Raw genomic sequence first — 27,749 nt, 5'->3', positions numbered from 1 at the left:
ATAGATTATTATAAAATTTTGAAAATTTTAATACTATAAATAAATATCAATATACAGATATTATGCAGCTGTAGCCTATAATCAACATTTTGCTTATTTAATGGAATTTCTACAGTCTAGTCATGTGCGTGCATGAGCACACAGACATGTGGACAACATAAACCAAAATTTTATAATCAACTCTTGTATTATTACCTTGGCAATAATAACTTCTTTCTTCAGAATCTTCATAGCATAATATTTTCCACTTGCCTTCTCTCGAACCAAAATAACTTTCCCAAAAGTGCCTTTACCTAGTAGTTTCAAATAGTCAAAATCATTCATTGTCTGAAAAATATAAATTAAAATATATAATATGAAACATCTCATGAAATTTATTTGTAAACATGTATGTATATATTTGGCATTATCTACTCAAAATCAAATTTTACCAATTTCCAAGAACGCTTAAATTAAACAGGATCAGCCTGGCACTGGATTTCCCATCTATAACCATGGATGCTGGAAATAATTTAAACAATTTTCAGATAGTGGAGACAATAATTTTGAGCACAGAATCTCTCAACTATTCATTATTAGTAAAGTATAAGGGCAAAGGGAAAAATAAAATCAACTTTACTCACTTCCAAGTATTCAAGTTTCTAAGGATTTAGTAGTGCCACTACCCCTAAACGATGAGTCAATCAAAAATGTCCTCCACAAACATTTTCAAATATATCAAAGAGAAAAGTACTTTTGAATGGACTGTTTGAGAATGTACTGTATCAAAATAAGGATGGACTCCAAGAAAAAGAAAGATGTGTGTATAAGAAACACTGAAAAGAATTCTGCAGCTCAGTTCAAAGAAAGAACAGCAGTACGTCTGCTGAGAAAACAAGTCGTCCAATTCAGAACAGGAAGTCATGAAACTCTAAGAATGTCCCCAATCTGTCTGTTTTCAATTTCATTTCTCATTCCCATCTCTAAGTAAGGTGATTACCAAGATTTTACTGAGGAGAATTACTACTTGCTCTCTATAGCTTCCTCTCTGAATGCTTATCCTGCTCTGTTTTATTTATCCATAAACTTCCAAAAATTTGATGATGTTTGTTCACTAAGGCCTTTTCCCCACCCAGCTTTTCATTTTTGTGAACTTTTCCCTTTTAAAAATGTCTTTACTATCATTTTAATAGGCTTTAGATGAAAGAGGAGGTATGCTCAGTTTACAATCTTAAATTTAAATTCTTTTTAGAAGGATATTAAAATAACAAATTGGACTTCCCTGGCAGGCCAGTGGTTAAGACTCCACACTCCACTGCAGGAGGTGCCGGTTTGCTCTCTGGTCAGGGAACTAAGATCCTGCATGTCACACAGAATGACCAAAACAATAACAAAAACAATATAAGAGGGTAGGGTGTTATCTTACTAACAATCAGGAGTTATTGAAAATTTTTGTGCCTTTTTAGAAGTATTTTTTTCCTCTTTACCACCCATTTGAAGTAAATGTCAGAAATGTCTCAAAGCAATGACTTCAGCTTCTATCTTAAGAAACTACAAAAAGTGCAAATTAAACTCAAAAGAACTAGAAAAAATAAAATAAAATAAAGATCAGGGCAGAAATCAATTAGGGATGTCCCTGGCAGTCTCTCCAGTGGTTAAGAATCTGCACTTACACTGCAGGGAGCATGGGTTCAATCCCTGATCAAAGAACTGGAATTCCACTTGCTATATAGCATGGCATGGTGTGGCCAAAAAAAAAGAAAGAAAGAAGAAAGAAATCAATTAAATTTTAAAAAGAAAGAAAAGGAGGGGAGGTCAAGATGGTGGAGGAGTTAGGAGGATGTGGGGTTCATCACTCCCTACAAAAGCATCAAGAACACATTTACAAAAGAACAATTCTCAGAGAAAAGGCTGAATGCTAGCAGAAGACCCTGGACACACAAAAGGACAAGAAAGATCCCTGCAGAACCAGGTAGGACCAAAGAAAGAAGAGAAAAAAGAAGAGCGGGTCCCACATCTCAGGAAGCCCCCTCACCAGTGGAGAGATCAGTAAGCAGAGCAGCGGAGTTGAACAGGCTATCAGAAAAGGACAAGAACAGGTCTGTGGGAGGCAGGACAAAGTGAGACCTACACAGACAGTCCATGCCACAGCCCTGGGGCTCCAGCTTGAGACATGGGTTCCCGGTGTAGACGAGACTGGGGGCAAGAACTTGGGGTTTGAGGAGCAAACCCAGGGAGAGGTCTGCTATAGGCTGCTGCAAGGAGACAGCCTAAGGGGTCGGAAGTGAGGAAATCCACAAGTAGGAATGTCTGTGGAGGGTCACTGTTATGTGTCAGAAGGGGAGCTGCCACTGCAGCCTCTCTCTCCACTGCTGCCGCTCTCCAGCAACCAGGAAGAGAGCCCACAGGGGCTGCTCTCCACGCCTAGGCACTAGGAAGGGTCCCTGCTGGCTGGCTCTCTCACACCAGTTGTAAGGCGCTGGAAAGGGTCCCGGGTGGGCTGGCTCTTTCACACCTGTGGCCGGGCGCTGGGAGGAATCTCTGCCGGGACACTCTCTCACACTCACAGCTGCTGGCTACCCTGAGAACCCACCACTGGGCACGAGGTAGAGCCAGCTTCCCCACACACCTCATCAACACCCGAGCATGCACGCTCCTGCATGCAGCCAAGTGCTGGGAAGGGCCCCAGCACTCTGACTCTTTCATGCCTATGGCTGCCAGAGTCCCCACACTTTCTTGCCACCAGAGCTCCGCGATCCCAGTTGCCTCACAGCCTTTGTACTCCCTTCTTATCCAGGCAAACTCATGTGTTCCAGGGCCACTTCGGGAGTAGACCCCTTTGGATGGCCCACAGAAGAGGTGGAGGCTATAGCCACAGCTAAGCCCTAGGGGATATGCAACTAAGAAAGAAAAGCTAGAATCTCTCCTCTCATTTGCCCAAAAGGCGAACTGACACTCTCGAGGCCAGTCTTATAAACTCAGCACCTATAGAACATCTGAACAACCAGTGAATGCTCCCGCAGCCAAGCTTTTGCAGCTGTAGACTTTCTCAGCACATACATGTGGGGACTGGGCCAGGCTAGAGTCGGAGTTGCCTCCATAGTGCCCACAACGGATCCACACCCATGATTACTGCATTCCTGGGGCCTGACTTCAGTGGACCTATGCTGGTGGCCTGGTGAAAACAATCTCAGAGACACCAGGGCCAACAGATGGCATATGCACAGTTGCGGTGGGGTCGAGAGCAGTGCCATGGAAGTAATCCGAGAGCTCGCACAATGAGTAACGGGTGACACAACAGAGCACACTCACAGGTGATCAGCTACAGTGTCTTCCCTTTCAGCGTGAGTGCTCCAATCCCTCCTACCTTGCACTGCAGATCATAAACACAAAAGCTAAGGAACAGATCTGGGGGCCTCTACACCACCAGATAGGAAGCAGATCCCACCTCTGACAGTGACAATCACAGAGCAATGAGGAGGCCCTGCTGAATACTCAGTGCAGGCTCTGGTCACCAAAACATCAGTCAGCCTCCTATCAATGTGATAATGGCCAACAGAGAAGAGAAGTGGCAGCCGTCCACTCTAAAAACAACCCTCACACAGAAAGACATCAAACCCACACAGGCTACTCAGAGATGTTACCACGCAAAACAGCCTTCCAAGACAATCTGAGGGTATGGGGTCGGAAAGAAGAACACCCAGAGCATTTTGCCTTGAAGGCCAGCAGCGCTTCAGTGCAGGAGCTCTACTGGGCTGGGGGAAACCTTGCAGGATGTGCACAAGGTCTCAGGCATGCTGGTACCCAGCATAAAGTGATAGCTCCATGGAAACCTGGATTAAACCCACCTATGAAGCCGTGAAATTAGAAGATGCTTACTCCTTGGAAGGAAAGTTATGACCAACCTAGATAGCATATTAAAAAGCAGAGACATTACTTTGCCAACAAAGGTCCATCTGGTCAAGGCTATGGTTTTTCCAGTGGTCATGTATGGATGTGAGAGCTGGACTGTGAAGAAGGCTGAACGCCGAAGAATTGATGCTTTTGAACTGTGGTGTTGGAGAAGACTCTTGAGAGTCCCTTGGACTGCAAGGAGATCAAACCAGTCCATCCTAAAGGAGATCAGTCCTGGGTGTTCATTGGAAGGACTGAAGCTGAAGCTGAAACTCCAGTACTTTGGCCACCTCATGTGAAGAGCTGACTCATTGGCAAAGACCCTGATGCTGGGAGGGATTGGGGGCAGGAGGAGAAGGGGATGACAGAGGATGAGATGGCTGGATGGCATCACCGACTCGATGCACATGAGTTTGAGTCAACTCCGGGAGTTGGTGATGGACAGGGAGGCCTGGCGTGCTGCAATTCATGGGCTCGCAAAGAGTCGGACACGACTGAGCGACTGAACTGACTGACTGACTGACTGATGAGTCTTAGAGGACTTCCAGGGTGGCTCAGACAGTAAAGCGTCTGCCTACATAGTGGAAGACCCGGGTTCAATCCCTGGGTCGGGAAGATCTCCTGGAGAAGGAAATGGCAACCCACTCCAGTATTCTTGCCTAGAGTATTCCATGGACAAAGGAACCTACTGTCCATGGGGTCGCAAAGAGTCGCACATGACTGAGCGACTTCGCTTTCACTTTTCATGAGTAGAGAGACTCCTGGCCTATGGGTAGGTGATAGTCAACTGTCACTCACTGTGAGGGAAAGAACACTGGTAACAGAAGTCTCAGGGAATATCAATTCATGTGAGATCTCCTGGAGGTCCGTGTTTGGCACCATGACTTGGCCACATCCGACAACCTGCAAGCTCCAGAGCTGCAAAGCCTCAAGCCATACAACCAACAGGACAGATGGCCGAATGCACACTGAGCTCACAGCCACATCAAAACACACCCTTTGACATGGCCCTGTCCATCAGAGGGAAAAGGCCCAGCTCCACCTACGAGAGGGAAGGCACCCATCCCACTCGCCAGGAAGCCTACGCAAGCCCGTGGACCTACATTCTCACCAGGAAGCAGACGTCAGAAAGAGGAGGAACTATGGTCCCATGGCCTATGGAAAGGAGACCACAGACACAGAAAGACAAAATGAGACAACAGAGAAACGTGCTGCAAACCAAGAAACAAGATAAAAACCCACAAGAACAACTAACTGAACAGGAGACAGAAAATCAACATGAAAAAGAATTGAGATTAATGATAGGAAAGATGATCCAAAAAAAGAGTTCGGGGCACAAATTGAGAGGATACAAGAAATGTTTAACAAGGAGCTAGAAGACTAAAGAGCAAACAAATGGAGGTGAACAATACAATAACTAAAATGAAAAAGACACTAGAAGGAATCAACAGCAGAATAACTGAGGCTGAAGAACAAAAGTGAGGTGGAAGACACAGTGGTGGAAATCACCACCACAGAACAGAATAAAGAAAAACGAATGAAAAGAAATGACAGTATCAGAGACCTCTAGGACAGTATTAAATGCACTAACATTCAATTATAGGAGTCCCAGAAGGACAAGAAACAGAGAAAGGGTCTGAGAAAATATTTGAAGAATTCAAAGAGATTATCGCCAAAAACTTCCCTAACATGAAAAAAGAAACAGTCACTTGGCTAAGAATCACAGACAATCCTGTACAAGGTGAACCCAAGGAGGACCACACAGAGGCACATTAATCAAACTGACAAAAATTAAAGACAAATAAACATTAAAAGTCATAAGGGAAACACAACAAATAGCATACACGAGAATCCTCATAAAGTTACCAGCCGATTTTCTAGCAGAAACTCTGCAGACCAGAAAGAAGTGTTATGATACACTTAAAGTGATGAAAGAAAAGAATACTCTATTCAGCAAGGCTCTCATTTACATTTGACAGAAATCAAAAGCTTTACAGAAAAACAAAAATAAGAGAATTCAGTACCACCAAATCAGAAAAAAACAACAAATCCAAAACAATTCATAAAATGGCTATAGGAACTCACATATTCATAATTACCTTAAATGTAAATGGATTAAACTCTCCAACCAAAAGTCACAGACAGGCTAAATGGATACAAAACCAAGACCCATATATATGCTGTCTACAAGAGACCCACTTCAGACCTAGAGACACATACAGACTGAAAGTGAGGGGATATTTATTATTATGCAACATTATTTTTCACAGAAGTAGAACAAAAAAATTTTAATTTGTATGTAGACACAAAAGACCCTGAATAGCCAAAAACAATCGAGGGAAAGACAATGACACTAGAGGAATCTAGCCGAGACATCAGACTATATTACAATGCTACAGTCATTAAAACAGTAGGGTGCTGTCAGTAAAACAGAAACATAGATCAATGGAACTGGATAAAAAGTCCACTGATAAAGTCATGTACCTATGGTCACTTAATCTATTATAAAGGAGACAAGAATATACAATGGAGAAAAGAGAGTCTCTTCAGTAAGTGGTGCTGGGAAAACTGGACAGCTACAGGTAAAACAACAAAATTAGAACATTCACTAAAACTATACACAAAAATATAGTCAAAATAGATTAAAGACCTAAATGTTAAGACTGCATACTATAAAACTCTTGGGAGGAAAACAGGCAGAACATTCTCTGACATAAATCGCAGCAATCAAATTGTGGTTTTTGATCCACATCTTGTGACTAAGCCATATGTTATTTTATTGTTCAAAGCTTCATCTGAACAGTACCTTCTCTCACTTTATATCTAAAATACTGGAAAATGATACTGTGTTCCATTATTAAATACTAACTATCATATAAACTGAAACTGAATTCTGAGGATAAAGATTAGAAAAGAATTTATAAGCTGCTTTATAACATTTTCATCCGAAAAGCAATATATAATAATGAAATAGTACTATCTTCTTTAAGGACTGCAATTCTTAGGGACAAGGAGGTTAAAAAAAGGGATGACAGCTTTAACACCAAATTTCACAGCTCTGTCAGTTTGTCAATCTTTTTTAAAAAAAAAGAATTTACATGGAAATTTATTTTACCAACAAAGCATTCTATATGATTAAATAAGAAACATTTATCATATCTATTTTTAGAAGAGTTTTTTATTCTTAGGTTTTTTTAAATTTCTTTTTAATTAGAGGATAATTGCTTTACAATAACACATTGGTCTCTGCCAGACATCAACATGAATCAGTCACAGGTATGCACGTGTCCCCTCCCTCTTGAAACTCCCTCCCCACTCCTACCCGCTCCGACTCCTATAGATTGTCATAGAGCACCTGATTTGAGCTCTCTGCATCAACAGCAAATTTCCACTGGTTACCTATTTTACATATGGTAATGTATACATTTCCATGCTACCCTCTCAGTTCATCCCACCCTCTCCTTCCCCCGCTATGTCCACAAGCCTGTTCTCTATGTCTGCGTCTCTACTACTGCCCTGCCAATAGCTCATCATACCATCTTTCTCGATTCCATATATATGCGTTAATATACGAAATCTGTTTTTCTCTTTCTGACTTACTTCACTCTGTAGAATAGACTCTAGGTTCATCCACCTCATTAGGACTGATTCAAATGTGTTCCTTTTCATAGCTGAAAAATATTCCATTGTATATATGTACCACAACTTCTCTATCTACTCATCTCTCAAAGATATCTAGGTTGTATCAGATCCAGTTTGATAAAACTTCAGAAAAATTAAAAAGTATCCATGATAGCAAATGCTCATCTTCAGTGCAGTATACACAGTGATTATCTATTCTTTACAAATAAAATGCAACTTATTTTCCTTTTTTGGATAGTGTTAAGGGCAAAGATATAATAAGATTTTATTTAAAATTAAGAGCATGACATACTATTTACAACAGCCAAAATACGGAAGCAATCTAAGTGTCCATCAACAGATGAATGGATAAATATGTGGTATGTATTAATATCTTGTCTTCCCAGGTAGCTCAGTGGTAAAGAATCTGCCTCCCAATGCAGGAGACACGAGAGACATGGGTTTGATCTCTGGGTTGGGAAGATCCCCTGGAGTAGGAAATGGCAGCCCATTCTAGTATCCCTGCTTGGAAAAGTCAATGGAGAGAGGAGCCTGTCAGGCTATATGATCCATGAAGTCGCAAAAGAGTTGGACACAATTTAGCAAGTAAACCAACAAATGAGTGTTTATGTATATATGTGTGTATATGTACACACATATGTATACATGTATATACATGTAATATGTAATATACATATTACACATATGTATATATGTGTAAATATGCATATGTGTGTATACATACACACATACATACAATGAAATATTACTCAGCCATAGAAAAGAATGAAATAAAGCTATCTGGAGCAACATGAATGGACCTAGAGAAGTGAAGTGAAGACAGATAGAGAAAGACAATAATATCATTTATATGTGGAAATTTAAAAACCAGTGCAAATGAATTCTTTACAAAACAGAAACATTCAGACAGAAAACAAACTATGATTACCAAAGGGGAAACCAACACAATATTGTAAATCAACTGACATAATTTTGTATATCAACTATACTTAAATAAAAGAAAATTTTTAATAGCTGAAATGTCTATAAAAATACTTCAATAAAACTTTTTTAAAATAAGAGCATTAGATACTCTGTAGAAAAGTAATGCTCCAAAACCCAAACCTAAGAATTTATTACAAAATATTTTTACAGAATTATACTCTTTCCTGTACATAATCTCTGTAACATATCAATGTAGCTGTTTTAGGCTAAAAGATGCATGTGCATACACAAGGCAAGGGTGGGATGATTTGAGAGAATAGCATTGAAACATGTATACTACCATATGTGAAATACATCACCGGTCCAAGTTTGATGCATGAAACAGGGCACTCAAAGCCGGTGCACTGGGACAACCCTGAGGGATGGGATGGGGAGGGAGGTGGGAGGGGGGTTCAGGATGGGGACACACATTAACCTGTGGCTGATTCATGTCAGTGTATGGCAAAAACCACCACAATATTGTAATTAGCCTGCAATTAAAATAAATAAATAAATTTTTTTAAAGTATATTCAAATCACACACTAGACTGTAACAAAAATAATTGTCAAGCCGCCAAACCCCCAAATTAGGTTACAAATATATATAAATGAACAGGAATACGAGGAAAAGGATACAGTGGCTTTAGCAAGTTTGTCCAAAAAGATCAATTCCACACACATTTACAATATAAGAGATACACCAAATAAGGCCCAAGCAATGAAAAGGAGTCTTTCAAGAAGTAAATCTCTCTGCCCACATCTCTCCTCCATTCCTCAAGTGATTTTTTCCAAGGAAAGGGGAAGCTCTAATCTTATCAATTTCTACAACACTGATTATGCTGCTCCTCCCTCTAGGGAGGAAGTGAGAAATGACGTGATTTCAGGTCTGTTCTTTTCTTTCTCTCCTTCTCTGACTGACAGTGATTGCTATGAGTTATGGTAGTTGGGCATTAAATAATAAAATTCCAAGAACTGGAATCACACATAATGGGAATATAGGAGGTACTAATTATCCTTTAGTACTGCAGTCTATAGGGTCGCAAAGAGTCACAGACTACTGAGTAGTCGACTGAACTGAACTGAATTATACTTTACTGATTATACTTCCTAAGTCATGAGATGATAACCAGCTATGTCCAGAGAAGTCTATATTGATCATTCAAAAACTAAGCAAAAATTTTATTCCCATTTGGCTATTAATGCTTTTACTGTGGCCCTTTACGTACCTAACAGGGTCCAGATAGTGGCAGCTTGGCAGACCAAGATTAGACATTTCTGAGTATTCTAATCAAATTCCTTTGAAACGTCATCTTTTAATTTAAACAAAGATCAGGACTTGAATCTGGCTGCAAGGCTGTCGCCTCTTCTCTCTACCACCATTATCTTTCCCTCTCCAAGAGTTTCAATCTGAAGAGCAGATACAATGGCAATACTCTACCACTAAGAAAAAATAACCATCTGTTTGACCCAAACAAGAGAGAACAGTCAGGACAATTCTCATCATAGCCACCATTACCAGTAGCTATTCTCTTTCTCCTAGTACCTATTTGTCAAAAAGTGAACCAAGAAAATGTATTCCATAAATTATGAGAAGGATATTCTTATCACAGAATATTTGGGCTTACAATCTAAAATTAAAAATAATCTGAATTTATACAATTCTTTTTATAAGTAACATTCACAAAAGATATACAGTTGCCTCGTGACCAATATGGGTTTGGGTTGTATGGGTCCACTTATTTGTGGATTTTTTTCAATCGATTTTTTTTGGATCCACTATTGATTGAATCCTCAGATGCACAACCACAGGCAGATACAAAGCAACTGTGGATATGGATGTACTGCTGCTTCAGAGGAACCACAGATAGAGAAGAACCCGGACACAGAGGGTCAACTATAAATTAAAGGCAGATTCTTAACTGTACAGAGGGTGGGGCTCACCAAGCCTCTGTGTTGTTCAAGTGTCAACTGTAGCTTTAGAGTCATTTATCTTAAGGAAGTGATAGTAATATTTCACCCTTTTGAAACAAGTTATTAGGATTGTTCTAGAACAGTTAGCTAGTGGTACAAATGTTCTTTTTCTGCACTGTTATTTCAAACTATTTTATATCATTTCATTTTAAATGAAATATTAAAATTACAAGGAAATAAGTTACAGGCCAAATAAGAAAATGGATCCCATTCCAAAATTCAAAATAATACTTCTGACTATCAATTTTTCATTTTGGAGACTTAGTTTCAACAAGAGAATTCTAAGAGACTCTGTTTCAAAAATATGTGAATGTTTAATTATCTTTATGTGGATAAAGTAAAATACTATCTAATACTAGCTAATATTTACTGAGCATTTAGTATATAAACAATTTACATACACTCCCAACTATATTTTAATCCTCACAACTCTATGAGGTAAATACCACTGTTATCTCCCTTTTATAGACAAGAAACTAAAGGACAGAAGAATTAAGAAACTTCCCCCACAATAATACACATGGTAGATCCAGGACTCGAACACAAGCACTAGGACAATAAAAGTTTCCCTTTCCACCAGTATTCTGTAATATTCAAATTCTACTGATTTTTCCAGAAGTGCTCTAATACAAAATGAAATTAATTAATATCCATCCACTGTGTAAAAGCAATAGGACATACTATTTTGAGAAACAAAGTATAAAATGAGAGGCTGGCTGTATAATTTTCTAATATAGCTTGATTATGTTATAACAATATAGAGGTTGCAGAAGCTCAAGATACGTGAATCAACAAAAAGCAGACTGCATACTGAAGTTGCATAGTGTGTAAAGTCACTACATTCTTTAACAAGATATTTAACTTCTCTAAATATCAGATGACTCAAGTGTGAAATGGAATAATAACAGTGCTTATCCTTGTATGATTCCTATAAGGATCAAATGAGATAATACATATGAAAGCACAGCTCAGAGCCTAGCATGAAATAAACATAAAATAAATGCTTACAAGTGATAACTAGTAAAGGTGAGAAACTGTAAGACAATCAACACTGGTAACTGCAAACAGGAAAATATATTATGGTTTAAAAATCATTTACAACCAGCCTTAACAGAAAGAGTATTATTTTCCATTCTTGCATCATTCAAAATGTTTGTCTCTCTTCATTCAAAGTTCTGTAAATTTCCATTTCCAAAATTTTTACACCAATATTTCTAGTTAAGAATGTTACAAAAAAAAAAAAAAAAAAAAGAATGTTACAGACTTTCCAATTTCAACCTCTAACTATTGATACAACATCTTATTAATCTTTGTTATTCAGAAATTCTACAGCTGGTATAGTTTGCTATTGAATGAAGTAGTTTATTACTCAAAGGATGAGAATAATCAGGATATGACTTTAAATTTATGAGCACAGTCAAATTTCAAATTAATTGTGTACATGTGAACATACATGAGCAAAAGGAACTTCTTTCTCTCTGGGAAGGAGGTAAAGCTAGACTGTGTTTTTCTCTTGGCAATAACTAAGAAGCAAGGGCACAGGGTAGATAAGGTGACTCAAAGGAAAAGTGGGATACAGTACAGCTAACAAGTAGAGGATAAGTGTTCAAGGAAGTTACACAGGGCTCTCAGACATGTGGTCAAGATCAAGCATAGAATATTAATTCTAATTAGAACAGCAATTTCAGATAAGGAAAGGATACATTAACTAAATCTAAATTGCAATTGCAAAGCTTACCTTCATATCTTTAGCACACAGGAAAAAGAGATTTGAACTCAGGCAGGCTAACACCAAAGAGTTCTTAATCACTGTGCTAATACAAAATTACATGGATAATTACCTTAAGAATTAGCATTTTTCAACCTGAAGATTAATTTAAAATCTAATATAATAAATATATTCTAACATAAAAAAATGGCATGTTCATCTATTTTGAACACTTACACACTTAATCTTAAAATACCACTTTCTGCATAGGAAGATGCTTTTCAATATTCTATTGTAATGAAAAACATAATTTACAATTCCCATAAATACATAAATTGGTGTTTATTATTCTAGAGCACTGAGGATAGGAAAAGTCTGTTTCCCTCACTGGCTTAGAAGCAGCCATTAAAATAAAAAGCTGTAATTTCCAAGACTGCTCACTTTCCTGCTGATATTAGTGAGGCTGGAGCACCAAGCAGGAAGTTCACAGAGCCATTTAAGCTTCTGCTTTCAGGAGAACACAGAATGCCAAATGGAAAAAGACCAAATCATTAGGGAAAACATTTTATTTCCAAGTTTCTAAAATAGTATTAAAAACAGTAAGGGAAAAATGCAAATTACAAAGTAGTATGAAGGCACATCAGTCACTGCATCCTAACAAGCCCTTCCAGCATTCAGTGCTAATTGCTGAAACACTGGAAAAAAGTGATGTTTCAGTCATGTGGTTTTAAACAACGACAGGTTTAAGATTCACCTGATTAAAAACCATTCACACCAACGTAATGGCATATCATAAGATAAATGGCTAACAATTTTTGCAAATGGCAATTGTTGACATATTTCTTCCACACACATAAATGTTGTGCTGAAGAGGGGAATAAAATGTTCTCTTCTACCTTTCTTTTATGATGGGTTGTAGAAGCATCCATCTCTTCCTCTCCTATATTATCAATTTGTGAAGTTGGACTACAATTCATTCTCTCTTCTTCTTGCCTCTGGAGTCTGTCTGCTACAGCCTGGATAGCTTCTGTCCATTCTTCCCTATAAAAACGAGGAAAAAATTCCCATTATAATAAAGAATCATAAATGATACAAATATTTCTCTTCTATAAAATATAAAGTCAACATAAATTCTATTTCAAAATAATACAAATCCCCCACCGTAACTCTAAGCTGAAGCTGATCCTAGAAGTATTTTACATCACAGGCCTGAAGTTTTTATCAATACTAGCATTTACTTGGAGGTAAAAAGAAGAAGAAGAAGGGGAGGAGATGATGATGATGGTTTTAAGAAAACTGAGTAAAAATTATTTAAACATATGACCAAATCTTAATTCTCTGTACGCATCTGTAAGTCCGTCACTGACACACTCAGTTTCTCTATTAAGGTCCAATAGAGGGAGGTGACAGACGTATAATTATGGCTGATTTGCGTTGTTGGACAGCAGAAACCAACACAAGACTGTAAAGCAATTTTCCCCCAGTTAGAAATAAATTTTTTTAAAAGTTCTAAAAAACTTTTCACAGGCAAAAACTGTCCCCAGATCAGAGGTAAGTTTCTTTTTTAAAAACTGATAGGCATAGTTTGTAACTTAGATAATAGGATTTAGGAGCAGTAATATGAGGCTTTTTACTTTTTGACAGTTGTGTTATCAGATAAAGGATCATTTACTTCCATACACAATTTGTATAAAATCAGTCTGATTTCATAAGACAAATTCTGCTATTATTCTAAGTGGAACTACATTAAATTTATAGATCAATCTGGAGGAAACTGATATCTTAATAAATTAAGTCTTCTAATACATGAACATGGTATAGCTCTCCATTTTAGATGTTTAATTATCCAATTCAGTGTTTGTAACTTTCTGTGAAAATGTCTTGCAAACCATGAACTAAATTTATTTCTAAGTATTCTTTTATGCTATTTTGGAGTTTTAGGTTTTTTTTTATTTTCCAACTTTTCTGTTAGTATTTAGAAATACAATTGCTTTTGGTATGATGACCATATATTCTATAGCCTTAATAAATTCATTTACTAGTTCTAATAGCTTTTATTTTTTTGGATATTCCACACATGTAACCATAAAGTCTATAAAGAAGAGCTATTTACTTCCTCCTTTCCAATGTGTTTCCCTTTTATTTCTTTTTCTTGCCTTGTAATGGTCTAGAGCAGACTATCAGTACAATATTAGATAAAAGTGGTGAGAGCAGACATTCTTATTTTGTTCCAGATGTTAAGGGAGAAAGTATCAAGTCTTTTACCTCTGAATATTAAACAAGTTGTAGTTTGTTTGTAGATACACTTAATCAAGTTGATTAAGTTCCCTTCCATTCCTAACTAGTTGAGTGTTTTTGTTATGAAAGGGTGTTGGATTTTTTCAAACGCCTTTTCTGCACCTGTTGAAATGACCATGTAGTTTCTCTTTTCTAATATAGTGAATTTAGTTGGATGATTTTCAGATTTAATACAAATGCATTATATGATAAACTCCATTTAGTCATAACATATGACCTTTTTTACATATTTTCTTGAATCTGTTTTGTTAAAATTTTGTTAAGAAATTTTGCATTCATAATAGTAACAAGTATACTGGGCTATAGTTCTTTCTTCTTTTTTTGATCAATATCTTTATTGAAGTACAGCTGATTTACAATGCTAATTATTACCATACAGCAAAGTGATTCAGTTTTATATATATTTATACATACACATGCTTTTTTAATATATTCTTTTCCATTATGGTTTATCATAGGATATTAAACACATTTCTCTATGTTACACAGCAAGGCCATTATATATATAAAAGCTAACATCTGCTAACCCCAACCTCCCATTCTATCCCTTCCCCAACTTCATCCCCCTTGGCAACCACCAGGCTATTCTCTAGGTTCATGATTCTGTTTCTGTTTCAGATAGGTTCATTTGTGTCATATTTTAAATTTCACACATAAATGATATCATACAATATCTGTCTTTCTCTTTCTGACTTACTTCACTTAGTATGACAATCTCTAGTTATATCCATGTTGCTGCAAATGCCATTATTTCATTCCTTTTCATGGGTAAGTTATATTCCATTGTAAAACCATACCACATCTTCCTTATGCATTCATATGTCAATGGATATTTAATTGTTTCTCTGTTTTCTACTTTGAATAGAGCTGTTATGAACATAGAGGTATATGTATCTTTTTGAATTATAGTTTTGTATGTATATAAGCCCAGGAGTGAGATTGCTACATCATATGCTAATTCTATTTTTAGATTTCTGAGGAATCTCCATACTGTTTTCCACAGTGGCTGCAACAACTGACATTCCTACTAATTGTAGAGGAGGGCTCCCTTTTCTCCACACCCTCTCCAGTATTTGCTATTTGTAGACTTTTAATGATAGCCTTTCTGACTTGTGGGAGGTAACTCACTGCAGTTTTGATTTGTTATTTCTCTAGTGATGTTGAGCACCTTCTCAAGTGCCTATTGGTCTTCTCTGGAGAAATGTCTATTTAGATCTTCTGCCCATTTTTCAATTGGACAATTGTTTTTCTGTTTTTGAGTTTTATGAGTTTGTATATTTTGGAAATATATTTTGGAAATTAAGCCCTTATTGATTACATTGCTTGCAAATATTTTCTACCTGGCCTGGACTTTGGTTTGTTGGAAAGGCTTTGTTTTTGTTACTTTGGTTTTAACTGATTCAATTTCAATTACTGGTGACTGGTCTGTTCATATACTCCTTTCTGGTTGGTTCAGTCTTGGAAGATTGCACATTTCTATTAATTTATCGATTTTTTCTGGGTTGTTCATTTTACTGGTGTAAAACTGTTCATAGTATCTCTTATGATCCTTTCTTTTACTGTGGATTTGGTTGCAATGTCACCCCTTTCATTTCAGATTTTATTTTGCCCTTTTCTCTTTTTTTCTTGATGAGTCTGTCTAAAGGATTTTCAATTTTGTTTACCTTTTCAAGGAACCAGCTTTTAGTTTCATTGATATTTTCTAGTTTGTCTTTTCAGTCTCTATTTTATTCATTTCTACTCCAGTCTTTATTGTCTCTTTCTATTAACTTCAGGTTCTGTTTATTCCTTATTCTTCTATTCCTAGTTTTCTAAAAAGTAGTGTGATATTATTGGAAGAACAGCAAACTAGATATTTTAAAGCATTAAGATATGGCTTAAGTCCAGCTTTGCCAACATAAATGGAAAAATCAATCACTGTTTCAAAGGGATGTTACAATCCACTAAGAATAATATTTTCAAAGACTATGTATTGACATGGGAAAAGTTCCATTCATTCAGCCAGTCAACAAACGTTGTGTCAGATCTTCAACTACATGCTAAAGATAAAATAATAAGCAAGGAAGATATGATACTTGCTAGTCAAGAGTCTTATAATCAAGAGAGAAAAAGGCAAACAAAGATTACAGTGGAGACAAACTTGATACAGAGGATATAAGGAGATACATAAGTAGGCAGCAGGGAGTCCTACCTCATTTATAGGACTCAACCATGGGCTCAACCATGGTTATGAGTAGAGATATAAGAAAACTGAGGATCCAACATATAGCAATGCATAGGGAAGACAGAGGTATGTGGGAAAGGAGGACATATCAAATTTTATGTATACCAAAGACCTTTACACATCTGCACTGAGTCAGATGGAAAGTATATTAAAGAAAATATTATCAGACCCTAGGTCTGGTTATAGAATTAGAATTGAGTAATTTTTCATTCTTTTCTATACTTCCTAAAGTAATCAATCATATGTTATTACTTACTATTTATTGACAAAAAAGTGTTACTAAAATAATACTTCACCACATTTGAGGAAGAGGTTGTTTTTGTTTTAAATTTTAAACAAGTCTCTTAGGACCTAATTTGTTCACTTGAAAAGTAAGGCTAATAACATTTAACTTCACAAAGTTTCTGATTTGGATCAAATATGGTAACATGTGTAGAAAAATTATTTGGTGGTTGTTGGACTTAACTCAGTATCAGAGCCACCAGATAAAAGAACATTAAGATAGAATTCGAGGACAGTAGATCAGGAGGATGACATGCAGCCCTGATGTTGGTGTGCTAGTTGCTAACATTCCTCTCTTTAGCAATGATGACAGTTAATACCAATCACACCTGATGTTTTCCCCTCACTGAGCTCAGCCCCAATCTCAGAATCCTTCTCAGCATAACATTCTGGGAAGCCACTTGCATAACGGCACACAGTTTAAAACCTTTTGCCATCACCAGCCCTAGAATTCCAAATATGACCACAATCAATTACATAATTCTTAAAATGTAGTCTGGTGACCTCTTTAATTTATATTTTGACTTTTAAGTGTTCAGTCTTCTGTTTAAAAGTATATCTTACATCACTTCTATAGGTTTTAATATCTTTGTAAGCCTGTCATTTATCTATTATACCAGAAACAGAGTAAGGGACTATAGACTGTGTGGACCACAATAAACTGTGGAAAATTCTGAAAGAGATGGGAATACCAGACCACCTGACTTGCCTCTTGAGAAACCTGTATGCAGGTCAGGAAGCAACAGTTAGAACTGGACATGGAACGACAGACTGGTTCCAAATAGGAAAAGGAGTAAGTCAAGGCTGTATATTGTCACCCTGCTTATTTAACTTATATGCAGAGTACATCATGAGAAACGCTGGGCTGGAGGAAGCACAGCTGGAATCAAGATCGCCAGGAAAAATATCAATAACCTCAGACATGCATATGACACCACCCTTATGGCAGAAAGTGAAGAAGAACTAAAGAGACTCTTGATAAAAATCAAAGAGGAGAGTGAAAAAGTCGGCTTAAAGCTCAACATTCAGAAAACTAAGATCATGGCATCTGCTCCCATCATTTCATGGCAAATAGATGGGGAAATAGTGGAAACAGTGGCTGACTTTATTTTTCTGGGCTCCAAAATCACTGCAGATGGTGATTGTAGCCATGAAATTAAAAGACACTTATTCCTTGAAAGGAAAGTTATGACCAACCTAGACAGCATATTAAAAAGCAGAGACATTACTTTGTCAACAAAGGTCTGTTTAGTCAAGGCTATGGTTTTTCCAGTAGTCATGTATGGTAGTGAGATTTGGACTATAAAGAAAGCTGAGCACCGAAGAATTGATGCTTTTGAACTGTGGTGTTGGAGAAGACTCTTGAGAGTCCCTTGGACTGCAAGGAGATCCAACCAGTCCATCCTAAAGGAGATCAGCCCTGGGTGTTCACTGGAAGGATTGATGTTGAAGCTGAAACTCCAACACTTTAGTCACCTGATGCGAAGAGCTGACTCATATGAGAAGACCCTGATGCTGGGAAAGATTGAGGGCAGGAGGAGAAGGGGACAACAGAGGATGAGATGGTTGTATGGCATCACCGACTCAATGGACATGAGTCTGGGTTAACTCCAGGAGCTGGTGATGGACAGGGAGGCCTGGCGTGCTGCGGTTCACGAGGTCACAAAGAGTCGAACACGGCTGAGCAACTGAACTGAACAGCATTTTACCAATATATTGACAAGTGGTCAAGTCAGATTACGCATACATCTTCAGACTGACTGCTGCTGTTTCACAAAATAGAAAAAATGAGTTTCTTACCTTTCCTCTGGAGTATCTACGTGAAATGTTCTCTCTATAACAGTGGTCCACTGGAGACATCTGATAATAAATGTGTTTGGCTTTGGTCGTTCTGTTTTCATTAACTGGCATTCTAGAAATAAAATAAAATGTCTCTTTGAATATACTTATATTTAAACAAGTAAACAGTTGAGAGTTACAGAGTTCCATTCTAAACAAACCACTGCAACTTCACAGATTTCTATGGATCTCACTCAAGGTTGTTCAAAACCTGACTTCAGTATTCCTTTCTAATCCTTTGCCCATTCTGGTCACACGCCCAGCTAAATTAGACTATTAAGCTCTCCCTAAATACATCTTGCTCTTTCCTGTATCTACACCATTGCTCCAGCTAATAGTGTCATTTGGAATGTTTCCTATTTATTTTACCCCTAGGCATATCCAATTGTCAAAAGAATACTTTTCCTCTAAGGTATCAAATTCTACTCCTTCCATGAAGCCTTTTATAAAAACCTGGTCTAGACTGACCATTCCCCACCCTATATTCTTATAACATTATCATTACATTCCCCACCCTATAGTCTCATTATTTATTATTGTACCTCTCATTTTTCACTTAGCATAGAGTATCTAATATTATAATTTTTAAGACGATATCCTTATGCCTACCTGGATTATAAGCCTTTGACAGTAAGTACCCCCTAAAACTCTAGAGTCACCCAGCGTCAATCAAAGAGTGATAAGTTCTGTCAAGGATTATCTATGAAGACTTCAAAGAAAAGGAGCATACTGTAGCGGCTAAAAGCATGGATTTTTAATACTACAGAGCCTGGATACGATCTTTTTTTCCTACCATTAACTATGCAACTGTGGACAAGTTAATTAATTTGTCTGGTCTTTAAGTATTAAATGGGGAAACAATAAGAGTACCTACATCATGAAAGTGATGTGGGGATTAACAATAAAAGTGTCAGTGGCTCAGTCATGTCCAACTCTTTGCGACCCTATGGATTATAACCCACCAGGTTCCTCTATCCATGGAATTCTTCAGGTAAGAATACTGGCGTGGGTAGCCATTCTGTTCTCCAGGGGATCTTCCCAAGCCAAGGATCAAACCCAGGTCTCCTGCATTGGCAGGTTGGTCCTTTACCATCTGGGCCATCAGGGGATTAATAATGAGTAGATACAGTAGTGTGGTGTATGACACATACTAAGTTTTCAGTATGTTAGGTTTCACATGTTAGCTGCCATTATTATGCATACACCTGAGCTTCTCTGGTGACTCATATGGTAAAAAATCCGTCTGCAATGAAGGACACCCAGGCTCAATCCCTGGGTCGGGAAGATCCCCTAACGGCTACCCACTCCAGTAGTCTGCCTAGACAACCCCATGGACAGAGAAGTCTGGTGGGCTACCATCTGGTATTGGACAACACGAGTGAACAGGATAGGGTTGTCCGCTGACACTTTTCTCTTAGAAGAGACTAATTTACCCCTAGTTGACAAACTCAGCAGTATTTTCTCACTGCTTATCTGTTTTGTGCTAGCTTCATCATTAGCAACTATCAACTACATGGGTCTTTATAGGATAAAGTCATTAATCACACTGGACCAATTCTTTACTCTTCACACTAAAAGAGAGAATTCATCAAGGGTCTCTGGCTTTTTTTTTCTTTCTCTTTTCTAACAAGTTTTTATGGTCTCAGCCAAATTTCTTTCCATCTAGGCTCTCTATTTTAACTATACAATCTCTATTCTAACTACACAAAGGTTATTTCTACCTGGTTGAATTACTGGAACCACACCTAAAACCCAACCTACTATCTTTCCCTCCAAATCTGTTCTTAGACCTGGCTTTCCTAATTTTTCCATCATTCAAACTGAAAACATGGGTGACCTTCCTTTTTGATACTGGGAGCATATGCTCTTACTTTTCCATTGATGCTACTATAGTTGAGGCTCTCACCATCCAATGCCTAAACCTCCCCAGGTGCCATAAAACTGGATCTTCTTACTTAGAGATGTGGAAAGGTCAGATAAGTTGCTAAATATAGAAACTGCATTCTGAGAGACATCTGAACTCATTCAAAATTAAAACTGATATCTCCCACTCTTGCTCCCGTTGCCAACCTCCTAACTATAGCTTTCTCTATCTCAGATGATGGCACCTCCAGCCTTTCAGCTGCTCAAGTCAAAAACCTTGGGATCATCTTTAAGTCCCTTCTTCTCTCACATCTCACTCTGGAAATCCTGTTGACTCTGTTTTCAAGATATATTAGTATCACTTCACACTTCCTCCACTATCTTGGAACAAGACTTCATTGTCTCTGACATGAATATTCCCAAAATCTTAGAACAGTTCTCCTCTGCTCCTCTCTGCAGAGACCTACAGTCAGAAACCTTAAAATGAACAACTGCAAAAAAAAAAAACAAAAACAAAAAACAAAAAAAACCTGCAATGTCTTCAATTCACTGAGAACAGAAGACAAAGGCCTTTAGATGACCAGCAAAAGTCCTACACGATCTGGACCTCCAACCCATTCCACCAAAGTTTCTCACCTCTCCCCCTAGTATTCTCTTTCAGGTCACTCTGCCAACTACCCTGCCACCCTGCACTTCCTCCACAATGCACTGCAGTCTCTGTCTTTAGGGTTTTTCATCTATTCGTGCCTCTGCTGGGTATTCTTCCCCTCACACAACCCCCTAGCTGACTCCCCCATTTCTTTCAAGTCTTAAATCTAAAAACCTTCACAGTGAAGCCTGCCTCAACCATGATGTTCAGTGCTGAAATCTGTATCCTTTCCCCAGGACTCTCCAACCCCTCTTGCCTGCTCTACTTTTTATTTCTCATAGCATGTTTCCATCTTTGTTCATATGAGATGACTAACTTAATATATTTTTTATTTACTATTTGTTTCTTCAACTAGAACGTAAGCTCTACTAACATATTCATAGCACCTATAACTGTGCCTAACATATAGCAGACACTCAGTAAATATTTTCCTAGTGAATGAATCCTGACAGTAATAATCCAACAAGAAGGTGATGACACTGGAAAGAGGAGAAAATTTCTGGTGCAACTTCCTTATATAATCAGGAAGGGAAAGGATTCACTGAACAAGTACGGGGCTGCTGCAGTCAGGTGTACATATAATTTAGTGATGGAACTGGAGAGAAGATTGGGTAAAGGAGTCCAAATGCAGATAGGGGTATAGATGCAAATAGGAGCCAGTAGAAATTATCTGCTCATTGCTTCCATTTTTTTCAATGAATCAGGATGTAAAGCCATCCTTAAGAATTAGGTTGGATGAGGATGCACTGGGGCTTTGAGAAAAGAGAAGATATGTAATAGCCTTCTAGAAGCAAACAGACAGGTAAATAAATACCCATGACTGCTAAATGGCATTAAGGGTCCAATGGAACTTAATGGGGCTTCCCAGGTGGCCCTAACGGTAAAGAACCCACCAGGCAATGCAGGAGATGTGGGTTCCATTTCTTGGTCAGGAAGATCTCTTGGAATTTAAAGTATCACCGGGGATCATATTTTTCCCCAGATATATTCAGCTGCATGGGTACAGATGGGGAACACAGAGGATCGGATTTAAGCAAAGCCATAATTTAACTAAGTAAGTTTGAGAATGCAGGAAAGTGCAGAAAAGAAAAGTGGCTACCAAGAACCAGTCCACAATATTCAAGTGACAGGTCAACATCTGGAGAGGAGAATATTCTACCACACTTCAGGATTTACTGCTGTGCATAAACAAATATAATTAAACAGCTGACTCCAAACTTAAAACACTTGAAACTTTAAATTACGATACTAAAACAAGTGAGCCGGTAAGTAAAAACACTTTGGGTTCTCTTATGTTAGCCATAATATGGAAACATGAACACAGCACACAATTCTCTCTACAGTGAAGAAAAACAAGCCATGAACGTTTTCAGAACACAGTGCATGTCTGAAAACATTCACTTTTTTAAAGAGGATTCTTAAAAGGGAGACAGCTAATAAGTAAACTGGTTAATCAATACTTAGAAGAATATTTTCCTTTTAGTAAAGATTCTTAACTCAAAGTAGAACAATTCAGTTTTTTTTTAAGGAAGAAATTTTAGATAGAGAGTCTAAAAAGGTATTAACTAAATGATTATCTGTGATTGCTGAACAATTTAATACAGAGAAATAGACAAGCATTCTTAGATAAAATGTCAGGTAGCTAATTTTTATTATATCATAACCCATGATATTTCTTTTTAAAAAAATTTTTATATTAGAGTTGATTAACAATGATGTGTTAGTTACAGGCATACAGCAAAGTGATTCAGTTAGACCCATAAGTATCCATTCTTTTTCAAAATCTTTTCCCATTTAGATTATTACAGAACATTGAGCCAAGTTACCTGTGCTATATAGTAGGTCCTTATTGGTTTGTTGTTGCTCAGTCCCTAAGCTGTGTCCAACTCTTCATGAGCCCATGAATTGCAGCACACAAGGCTTCCCTGTCCTTCATTATCTGCTGGAGTTTGCTCAAACTCATGTCCATTGTGTTGGTGATGTTATCCAACTATCTCATCTATTGTCGCTCCCATCTCTCATTCTTTCCCACCATCAGGATCTATTCCTTATTGGTTACCTATTTTAAATTCACTGTATAGAAATGCAATAGATTTCTGAGTATTAATTTTGTATCCTGAAACTTTATTGAGTTAATTGATGAGCTCTAGTAAAATATATTCTTGGTGGCATCTTTAGGATATTTTATGTATAGTGTCATGTTACATGCAAACAGTGACAGTTTTACTTCTTCTCCAATTTGTATTCCTTTAATATCTTTTTCTTCTCTTACTGCTGTGGCTAAAACTTCCAAAAATATGTTAATAAAAGCAGCAAGAGTGAACATCCTTGTCTTGTTCTTGATCACAGACAAAATGCTTCTAGCTTTTCACTGCTTAGTTGATGTTACGTATGGGTTTGTCATATGTTGTCTTTATTATGTTGAGGTATCTTCCCTCTATGCCCACTTTCCAGAGTTTTTATCATAAATCAATGATCTTGTCAAAAGCTTTTTTGCATCTATTGAGATAATCATATTGATTTATTCTTCAGTTTATTGATGTAGTGTATCACACTAACTGATTTGTGGATACTGAAATACCTTTGTATCCATGGGATAAATTCCATTTGATCATGATGTATGATGGCAACCCACTCCAGTGTTCTTGCCTGGAGAATCCCAAGGATGAGGGAGCCTGGTGGGCTGCCGTCTATGTGATCACACACAGCTGGACACAACTGAAGTGACTTAGCAGCAGCAGCAGCATGATCCTTTTAAATGCACTGTTGGACTCAGATTGCTAGTATTTTGTTGAGGACTTCTATGTCTATGTTCATCAATGATACTGGCCTGCAATTTTCTTTTTTTGTTGTCTCTTTGTCTGGTTTTCATATCAACATGATGGTGGCCTCATAGAATGAGTTTGAGAGTGTTCCTTCCTCTGCAATTTTTTGGAAGTTTCTGAAAGATGAGTATTAACTCTTCTGATAGAGTTCGTCTGTGAGGCCATCTAGTTCTGGACTTTTGTTGGGAGTTTTCTAATCACACTTTCAATTTCCCTATTTATAATTGGTTTGTTTACATTTTTTATTTTTTCCTGGTTCAGTCTTAGGATACTGTACATTCTAAGAATTTGTCCATTTCTTCTAGGTCTTCCATTCTGCTGGCACGTAGTTGCTTACAGTAGTCTCTCATGATCCTGTCTCATATTTTTGTGGTGTCTGCTCTAACTTCTTTTCTAATTTTATTGATTTCAGCCCTCTCCCTCCTTTTCCCAAAGAGTCTGGCTAAGGCTTTATTAATTTTACTTACCTTTTCAAAGAACCAGCTTGACCAAGTTAAACTATAAGCTGAACCTCAAATGTTCTACTTTTAGAACCACTCTGAACCACAGGTGACCAAGTTTATTCAAAGCTGTAATTATTCTGTAAACTTGAAAGCCAAATAAACAGAGGAACTGCAAGATCCCAGATAAAAAAATACACATACCAAAAAAGTTTTTGGATATTACCTGTTCAGATTTTATTTCAAAGATTAGGTCTTATTTCAAGGATTTTAACTGTTTAAATGCTAACTATATTCTTTTAAAAATAATTCTACTAACATATGGTGTGGGAAACAAAGGGGTAATAATATATTCTATCTAATTATTAAATCACAAAATTAAATAATGCTAACTATGAGTTATAATGACCATAAGGAGAGTTTATCTTTAAAGCCCCATATTATAGTACTATTACAGATATTCTTTATAAGAGGGAAAAGAATATTTCTTTCTTTTATGTAAAGTTTTTATTGTCCAGGGAGCAGAAAATCATAGCACCCAGTTAAGACTCAACTCATCAATCTTAAAGAGATTTATTCATTCCGCTAAGAGGAAAATAGCTTAGGTGTGGCAGGTACCATGGTAGACAGCAAGATCAGTAGAGGATATATATATTGAGATCACTATGTGCCAGGCACTGTACTCATTAGAGGTTTCTAAATATTAATTTCACCTGAAGGTCAAACCTAAGAGCTGTTATTATCCTCCACATTATAAATGAGCAGACTGAGATTGAAACTAGCTAAATAACTTGCTCACAAACACACGGCTTGTTTAGCTCGTTTTAAGTACCTGTATAAGGCTTTACCCCCAGGTCTGTCTGAAACCACATTCCATTCTTATCTGGAAAGAATACACTGTTAAGAAAACTGCCTGTAAAAAGGTTAGCAATAATCTGAAGAAGGCAGGCCTGGCTGTTCCCTCCTCTGTGCCTTCCCCATACCTTGCTAAGCTTGACTGCTCTCCCTTGCGTGACATCTTTTCTCCTACAAAGAAAACCAGGATAATCTTCACTGGTAACAATGTCTGGAGAGGGAGGTAGGCCCCAGTGTGTCTGCTCCCGGCTCTGAGCACACCATGGCGATGAGACGGTCAGGGATGAGAACTACTCTTAGTAGGATACTGGTCCTGGCATTTTTTGTTTCTCCAAGCAGGCATGTAGGGGAAAGGTGGATTCAGATGAGAAGCAGAAGGGAAAGAACATAGTCAGGAGGGCAGCAGAGGCTCCGGATCTTTTCACTGCTGGATTCTATGCACTACAATACCAATAAAGCTAGCTATAATAAAAATTTCAACTACTTATGACAAAAAAGTGATTCCCAAACTAGCACTGGTCCAGCTGCATGTTTCTAGCTGTTTGGGTCTGAATCATTTACCTATTACCCAGCATCAACAAACCTTTCTCTCACATAAGGAAATAGAATAGGAAAAAAAAAAAAGAAGTTCTCACATTTTATAACATACAAAATTCTATGAAAGACGGGAATAAGACTGGGTTATTAACATTATATTCCACTCTATAAGAGGTTTTCACTTTATGATACATATATCAAATCCTGACATTTTCATTATCATAAACTTCACTGATTTGGTTGTAACATGGAATACTACTTGTGGATTTAACTTGTATTTGAAATCACAACATGTTACGGTGAACCTCTCCTAATTCGTTGTTATTTAATGAATATGGTCACCATAGACACCACCATTTACCAATAATACATTTTAGAGCCAACATTTTCCCCCATCAACATATTTCAATTTTGTTGGTCCACCATATCCTGCTTTTAATTAAACAAATGAACACTTCAAGAGTCTTCTAGAACAACTGTTCTCTGCATACCCTCTGTATACTTGAAACTTCAGGTAAAAACACATTGTGGTCATTGTGGGAGAATGATTAAGATAATGAAAATAAAAAGAGGCATTTCCTAACAGAGTTGTAACAGTCATGCAAACATCTAATATACCATTAGGCAAGCTAGTTTTTTTTTTGGTTCTGTTGTTTGTTAGGCATACAATAGTCATGAGAGTTCAATACTAGTTTCTCTACTTATCTGTATCTCTGAAAATGTTTATGATAAAAAGTTAAAAATAGAAACTCCTTCCAGAATAATATTAGATTCTTTTCACAAAATATGTATCAAAATGTCCAAGGAAATTATTTTTTAAATAAAATGTGCATTTTAATATCTAAAACAAAGACCTTTCTAGTAAATGAAATTCACTGAACATAAATTAAACTTCAGACTATTTCACTTGGGCATTCAAGTTTAAGAGAAGTGAAAGTCGCTCAGTCTAGTCCGACTCTCTGCGAGCCCATGGACTGCGGCCCACCAGGTTCCTCTGTTCACGAATTCTCTAGGCCAGAATACTGGAGTGGGTAGCCATTCCCTTCTCCAGGGGATCTTCCCAGGAATTGAACCCAGGTCTCCCACACTGCAGGCGGATTCTTTACCATCTGAACCACCAGGGAAAGGTATCACTATTAGAAAAATCAATTTAGCTGTATTAACTCTAACTTACAACTTAAATACCTCAAGCTTCCATGTATCAATGTGACCATTTCTACTCATCTTCATAGTTGCTTATCAATGCATACCAGGGTGAATAAATAATAAATATACATATAGAGCAAGATGCACATGTACTAAATGCTCCTTTCCCTCCCTTTAAAAACCATTATTTACAAAAATGGCCTTTGTTACATATTCTTTAACCATTTACATAAGCTGTGGTTCCTACTGGTCTCCTGAAATCTCTTCTCATCAGATATATTTTTTGTTTTTCTCGTTTTCATTTCTTTGCTGCATCTGATGCTCTTGGTTCCCTACCCATAAGGTACTCCCCCAGGGTCCTGTGACACAGACTTGCCTGATTTTACCTGAAACTCTCTGACCATTCATTAATCTTCTTTCTTAGGGCCTCTTCCTTAGAACTGAGCTGCTCCCTTATGCTGAGGACTTTGTGCTACAATTTTCTTTTATGATAATTTTATCCTTAGTAAATTTAGACATTCGTTAAACAAATATTTATTGTGTGCTTACAGTATGCAACAAACCAGGCACTGAAGATAGAGCAGTGAACAAAACAAAGTCCGTATTTTTCATAAAGCTTATGTTTTACTGAGAA

The 27,749-nt window shown here is 37.4% G+C and overlaps 1 protein-coding gene across 2 annotated transcripts in view; it reads right to left on the bottom strand.

Moving 5' to 3' along the window:
* Positions 1 to 27,749, bottom strand: part of AKT3 (AKT serine/threonine kinase 3) — a 273,332-nt gene that overhangs the window by 92,169 nt on the left and 153,414 nt on the right. For both annotated transcript variants that reach the window (XM_061160258.1, XM_061160257.1), the window contains 3 exons: positions 18,762 to 18,873; positions 13,054 to 13,198; positions 196 to 327 (listed from right to left, as the gene is read on the bottom strand). In XM_061160258.1, the coding sequence (XP_061016241.1) occupies positions 196 to 327; positions 13,054 to 13,198; positions 18,762 to 18,862 (378 nt within the window). In that variant the 5' untranslated portion in view covers positions 18,863 to 18,873. The remainder of the gene's footprint in view (positions 1 to 195; positions 328 to 13,053; positions 13,199 to 18,761; positions 18,874 to 27,749) is intronic.

The sequence above is a fragment of the Dama dama genome, chromosome 14 (genome assembly GCF_033118175.1).
Source record: "Dama dama isolate Ldn47 chromosome 14, ASM3311817v1, whole genome shotgun sequence".
Lineage (NCBI taxonomy): Eukaryota > Metazoa > Chordata > Mammalia > Artiodactyla > Cervidae > Dama > Dama dama.
Note: the sequence above shows the minus strand (reverse complement) of the source record. Positions and strands in the feature narration are given on the sequence as shown.